The following is a 7,088-nucleotide window of genomic DNA, read 5'->3' on the forward strand; positions in this document are numbered from 1 at the left end:
GATTGAGCCTAGCCAAACTCCCTTCCACCCTCCCTCTTTGGGCATTTATCAGATCTCGCTAGAAAAAAGGTTACATGCTTTTGTTTTCTCGGACTCTTCGGCGATGTGACAAGGGTGTATTATCTTTGGACGACACAGCTTCCTGTCAGTTCTTCTTAGCCCCGTTGACACTCATGCTCGTATCCGACTGCCTAGAATGGTTAGCTCGGAGGAGAATGGATGAATGCAGGGTCAGCGCCTCGAGATGGTCATGCTTGCTCTGATGGTGAGGTGATGGCTCCAGGCAAAAGCCTTGCCCAGTTTGTTCGACGTTGCCAACAATGACGCCCTTGGGTGTCGTCATTCTCCTTGGAGGCGTCGGTTGGATCCTCTGTCCGCCTCACCGTGGTCTTATGTCCGTGGGGGTGAAAAGCCCCTTTTTCGTCGGGCAACACCGATGCTTTCATTTTGTCCCCTCCTTAAAGGCGTTGCTCTTGATCTTTCGACATGTTTCGGTTCTTATGCATTAGCTTTTGTCATTGTGGTTGGTTGTAGCGGGCATGTGAAGACATTAGGCAGGAAACCAGATGACGGTTTTGACATGACTTGGTGATGTCGTGGTTCTTTAGAGGATGAGGACGAAGACATCAAACATGGACATATTTTCATTTTTATGTAGCTGCTTGTTGTAGTTGTCCTAGTGTTTTGGGTGTCGTGTTTCTCTCTCTCTCTCTCTTTTATTAGCTCTCATTGTAAGCTGGTCTTCCCATCAGCGTATGTAGATTCTTTTGTAAGTTGTTCCTTGATGTAATCCGTTGATAGCTTTATTAATCCAGAGGCCGGCTCATCTCAAGCCTTCGTTCTAAAAATGAAGTGCGTAGATGTTTGTTATCATTGTTCCTTCTGGCATTGTACTGGCATTCTGCCTGATTCTCATATGATTCTGATGCGTCCATCAAGGACGTATCCTTGGAAAGAAAAGTTTGATATCCTTGGATGCACAACCGGCCGAAGAAAACAGAGAGAACAGATCCATATGCAAATATGCTTTTCGTAGACGAGATACATACGTGTGGTATGTCAATTTGAGAGTATAGTTTCCCTTCCATAGAAAAATATACTCCCTCCGTCCTAAAATAAGTGACTTAACTTTATACTAACTCTGGTACAAAGTTGTAATAAGCTCAAGACAATTATTTTGGGACGGAGGAAGCAGTATAAAACACCACACCGAAATAGTACTATTCCAGAATTAATTGACGCATGAGGTATATTTATACCGTTTCACTTCCACTGACACGGAACACTCCTTTCTATTATTACTACTTAAAAAAAGTACTTAAATATAAGTCTTTTAAGAGATTTCACTGTAGACTATATACGGAGCAAAATGAATGAACTTATACTTTAAAAGGCGTCTATATACATCCAAATGTAGTCTCTATAATGAAATCTATAAAGACTTATATTTAGAAACAGAGGGAGTAGAAATTTCCACTGTTATCTGGCACTAGTTCCCACTTCCCAGTCGCTGCCAAGTGCCAAAGCAAATAAAGGAACGCCAGAGGTACTACAACGATACTCCCTTCGTCCGAAAAATTTGTCATCAAAATGGATAAAAAGAGGTGTATCTAGAACTAAAATATATCTAGATACATCTTTTTTTATTCATTTTGATGGACGGAGGGAGTACTTCATTAAGCAGAGACAAGACAGGACCATCTTTTTATCTACACGATGCCACTTTTTTTTTTGCTTCTCGCAGATTGCGATGCGTTGGTGGAAGAGGAAAGAGAGAAGAAATGGGCAGAGTTTGCCTGCACCAGCAAGGAGGAAACGGAAAAGGTACAGGAAATGGGCAGAGAGAAGAAATGCATCCTAAAAACGGACCCATGACCATATGAGTTGTACATTACCGAACTTTGTAACTCGATCGGTGGGTCTTCTCTTTCCTTTCCGAACCGGGCGAGATAAATAATCTGCTAATGATGCCAAAGCGTGCTTGGGCCCTTAGAGAAAACACTCAAACTGAATAACAGACATCAGTGCCTAATCTGGGCGTGTGCTGGCTGAATCGGTGCCTAATCCGAGCATGCAAAATGCTGAGACCCTTGACGATCAAAATATCAATACCCTAATGCCTGCTTCATTATATTGGATTCTCTGAACAGTTTTGCTAGAACTCATCTAGATGAGATATAATTTGGTCTCATTCACCTTTTATAGCCATTGGATATGATGCTATAAGATATGTGTGTGCTGACGTGGGTTGTACCTGTTCTTGTTTTCAAAGTGAATGAGACCAAATTATATCTCATCTAGATGAGTTCTAGGTACTCCCGGTCCCAACAAACGGTTCCCAGAAATGTCCGTTTCATCTCGGCCGGTAGCGTTCAGAGCTCCGTTTCCAGTTTCCTGCACTCACTGTTTGGCACCCTGACGCGCAGAGGCACCCACATTAACCACTTCCAATAGCACAGTCCGCAGTTCCGCATCAATGCACTCCTCGGTAACTCGAGTACAGGTACAAAAGCAAAGGAATTGCACTAAGGGCCATCTGGCCGACGATGATTAGGACACACACGTCGGTCTCCGTCCAGACTCCAGACCCAGGGCGACGTCACGTAAGTAGCGGCGCGCGTAGGAAACGGCGAGGCTACGGCGGTGGCTCGCGAGTCCTTGTCAGGTCAAGAATGATGGTCGCTATACACCAAAATAAAAGGCAAAACGTCAAGGCAACTCAACGCGAGGAGGAACACGAGACAAAAGGCTGGTCCGGAGATCGGATTCGAGGTCACGACGGGCTGCCGCGTTGTATATCGTGTTGTGTTGTACCAACCGCGAAAGCTCTCACTGCCCGCAATCGGCGGATTGTGATGCAGCGACTTGGGTGGTTTGGTCAAGCGAAGTGAGGTTCGATCTAGTGCGCTTAATCGTTACTCGTACCTCGCTCGATAGGACTAGTGATCTGTAAGATATCCATGATAAGTCTGATGAACAACTTGTAACATGTACACAATGTTAATTCTTTATTTTTTGTAGGGAAGGCACACAGTGTTATTATAGCACAACTTTTGATGAAACTTGAAGACGTGACAACAAATTTAATACACGAATGTAGGGCAATCCTTTTCCCTAACCACCAATAGAGGAAAAACAATGCAATTCGATGGCACAACAAGCTTGTGCATCAACACACTGATGACTGGAAGTCTCGCACAGATTCACAAAAACCATGTCATGTCATGCCATGTGCAAACTGAGATTCGTTGTCAGAAAAACCCATCTTCATCCCCTAGTTTAACAAGGTTTAATATCCGGTCGGCTGTAGACTCCCACCATTTTTTACTAAATACTGAAAAACTCGTAATATTCCTGTCGTCTGTCGACAAGGGTCGCAAGGAATGGAACGTCAAATTTAAGCTTCAAACAAACTTTTTCCACGCAATGCCAAGCTGCCCATCCCACTCTCCAAGGTTGTAACCGCACAGCTGCCTTTGACGGTCTGGCCCCCACCACGATGGCACCGTGGAAGCAGGAAACCAACCGCACGAGCTCGTCGGCTCCTGCTCGCGTTTCCATGGCGCACCCGGCACCCCCACTACCGGCTGAAGCAAGCACGGGCGTGGCGGTGTGCGTCGGACAGCGCAGTTTCCCACCGACTCCCACGGCCCACCCAAACACGCGAAGGGAAACCATTCCACGGACGCGGACAACAAGGAGAAGGAGGAGGAGCGAGCGGAAAGGGGTCGGTCAGATTCCACTCGCTCCTCGCCTTTAGCCCCGCACCACTTCCTTTGCTCCTAAGCAACGGCCATGGAAGAAGAACCATGGCGACTGATTTATATACTCACTGCTAATGGCATCCAGTAATAATTCACAAGAATCAGTGGTAACCTCAACCTGCTAAGGCGAGGTGAGGTGAGAGCTCAAAATTTACCCGGCCCCCACGCGCAGCAAAGGAATCAAAACCCGAGATTAGAGACTAGAATCGACGTACAGATTCCCATCCACATATATCTATCCCCACTAGATTAATACCAGTAGCTTCCGCTTCTGCGGTGTTGCGGCGGCGGCGGCGGCGAGGTTGGCTTGGTTCGCTTGCTGCCTACACGCTTAGCCCGTCCACGCCGCATTGCTTGTATGTCACCGACTGCCTCTTGGGACTGATGTCGATCGCGCAGTCCACCGACACCTGCAGGTTTTGTTCACGAGTCCCTTTCGATCAGCCCAGAGCTTGCGGAGGAAGCGAACAAAAAAGGTTGGTTCCGGGTGCGGGATTGCGGTGGTAAAATTTTACCTGGACTTTGGGGGAGGAGAAGCCGAGCACGAGGATCTTGGCGGCGACGTCGCCGGTGATGCGGAACTCGACGCGGTCGTTGAGCGCGGCGTCGCGGATGAGGTCCTGGGCGTCGGACTGGAGCACGTTGAAGCGGTCGACGATGACGCGGGTCTGGAGCAGGCGGGTGCTGTGGGCGGGCTGCTCGAACCCGGGTACGGCCGCCACCCCGAGCGGCACCCCGTGGTACATGACGTCGAACGCCGTGGCGGCGTAGCGGATGCCCACCTTGTTGGGGTTCACGGCGGTGAAGAGGAGCGTGATGTTGAGGGAGAGGTAGGCGGCGGCGGGGGCCTCGGCGACGTTCGGCGAGGCGGCCGGGGAGGGCGGGGCGACGAGGAGGTACTGGACGGCGACCTGGTCGAGGTCGAACTGGGGCTTGCGGGGCTTGACGGCGAGGACGACGACGAGCGCGACGGCGAGGGCGAGGAGGGCGAGGAAGATGACGAGCATGAAGATGCAGCAGCAGCAGCCGCGGAAGGAGGCCGAGGAGCCGTAGGAGGGCGGGGCGCCCCCGTAGTGCGGGCGGCGCTGCGGGTAGGAGGGCGGGCCGTAGTGGTCGGCGTTGGATCCGGTCGTCATGGCCGCCGTCGCCGCGGGGGGAGCGAGGTGGGGGTGGGTGGGGAGGAATGGTTTTGGATTTTCGGAGCTAATGCGGCATCTGCGACGTGGTACTTGCGGGGGTTTGCGATTGATGTGTGGGGGAAGGTGGTGGTGGTGCGAGTGGGGTGGAACCGTGGAAGGAAGAGGGGAAAGTCTAGGGAGGTGATTACGATTTACGGGCTTGGCAGAAGCCCGGAAGTGGGTGTAAATAGGTGGTGGGGCCGTGTGTTTAGTGGGGGGGAGCTTTGTTTGTTTGTTTGTTTGTTCTCTCGTGCTCCGGTTTCATTCGGCTCGGGATTTGCAGAAAAGAATACCGGGCTTGCGTCGCTGTCGACACCGCCGAACCTGTTTCTTTTTCTTTGGGGGGCGCCGAACCTAATTTCAGCACGCAAATGGAGCAGGATCTGTTGTACTCCAAAAAAACTGAAGCAGGGCCAAGAGAGCAAAGTATAGATTAGAAAGGTCTTTTAGTAATAGGGTGTCCCGTGTTTTCTAAATCTTGGTTATACGTTTTAAATCTCTGTCAAATTATCATATCAAACTTGAGCGACACAGGCGAGTGGTCAAACCCTAGCCGCCGCCACCCTCTCCATCCTTCTCCCCTTCCAGCCGCCATTAGACGAGGTTGTCGGGCAAAGCTCGTGCGGCAGATGGTGGCGGGGTGTCTTCGGCTCATCGCAACCACGGAAGGCGGGTTCGCGTGCAACGTTGTGGTGCTCGTCAGCTACGCAGGGGATCAACAATGGCACTTCATCGGCGCGGCGCGGCGGCTCCCTGGGATGGTGGTATGGCGCCGCTCAGTCAGTGCAGTGCTCCGCAGCCGTTGCTCGGTGGCGCTATAGTGCTCTTGCGCGGCAACGGGTTGCGGATCTTGCTTTGTGTTGCAAGGAAGATGTCTGCAGACATTGACGAAGATGTCTCGCTCTTGCTCGGTAGCGCGAGGTCGCTCTTGATCTCTTGCCTGCTCCGACTTGTTCTCCTCGTTGAGGAGATTGATGATGGGGCGACGCTTAGGCGGATTGACATGCTTGGAATGGGATACTGCGGTATGGCCGGTGTGTTGCCCCCTAGCATTTTAAGCCCAATAACGTTGGTGGTGGGAAACCGATGGGGGGAGTTGCCGGAAACCGATTGGGAGAGTGGCATGAAACGCTAGCTTGTTTGGATATATAACACCATTAATATGAAAAAATAGAAAAGAAAGAAGCACAAGCTAGCGCGACGCGTGTAGTGCTTACCCACGGGTGCCAGACGGTTGACTAGAATTGAATTTAAAAGACAGAAATGCTCAAACAAACGTTGTTACTTCCTATAAATTAGGGGTAAAATTTGTCACTTTTACTTATGATCAACGACTTAAAATATCGATAAGCAACATTTCAGTACAACTATAATAAAATAGGATAAATGGATGCGTTGGCGGCCTTCCGACGACGGTCTTCTCGGACTCCATGATCAGCAGCACCCTCGCGGCCGTTCATTCTGAGTGTCCGGACCCGCGGCCACGGTGCTCATCTCCACCTATGGTTGTGGGGGCTGCTAGACCTCGTCTAGTAGACCTTGACAATGTGCAATCGCGCGCATGACCCTCCTGCGGCACGGCTCCATCTTCAGGTCTTTTCACTAGTAGCAAATTCCATCATGACCCGCGTCCCCAAGATTCCATGTTGGTGTAGCTCTACTTCGCCGAGGACGTCATATCTGCCAACGACGCACTCGAGCCTGGCCACCACTTGGTTGGGATCGAGGATGACACGGCCCCCGCCGATAATGACAAGGTGGCAGATAGGATTTCGCAAAACTGAAGTGGAGAAGGCATCTGCCCATTCCTGGCAGGGCATGAGGCTCCCGATGGCCACCGGTGAAGATAGCTCTTCGGGTGGGTCGTCGATCATGCCGCCTAGCAGCTCTGGATCTTTTGCGATGTGGATGGAAAATCGCTCTTCACAGTTCCTTTACATTACGTCCATTGTGCCCCGAAGGAACGACACAACAATACCGTTGCCGATGGGCCATGGCACCTGCACTGGCCGACGATGCTCTTGCTCTCCTACCTGCTCCCGCTCGTTCTCCTCGTCGAAGATGTAATCGATGAAGGGGCCGACGTCAACGCTTCGGTTGCCTGGCATGCTTGGAATATGGTAGATGGGTATGGACTATATTTGCA

The 7,088-nt window shown here is 50.8% G+C and overlaps 1 protein-coding gene across 1 annotated transcript; it reads right to left on the reverse strand.

The window, feature by feature from the left end:
- Positions 1 to 3,798: 3,798 nt before the first annotated feature.
- LOC123092681 (uncharacterized) lies at positions 3,799 to 5,044 on the reverse strand. The gene is made up of 2 exons (XM_044514502.1): positions 4,280 to 5,044; positions 3,799 to 4,174 (listed from the first exon to the last, which is right to left on the reverse strand). The coding sequence occupies exons 1-2, from the start codon at positions 4,898 to 4,900 to the stop codon at positions 4,088 to 4,090; spliced, it is 708 nt and encodes a 235-aa protein (XP_044370437.1). The 5' UTR covers positions 4,901 to 5,044; the 3' UTR covers positions 3,799 to 4,087.
- Between the last annotated feature and the right edge of the window lie 2,044 nt (positions 5,045 to 7,088).

Source organism: Triticum aestivum, chromosome 4B (assembly GCF_018294505.1).
Source record: "Triticum aestivum cultivar Chinese Spring chromosome 4B, IWGSC CS RefSeq v2.1, whole genome shotgun sequence".
NCBI lineage: Eukaryota > Viridiplantae > Streptophyta > Magnoliopsida > Poales > Poaceae > Triticum > Triticum aestivum.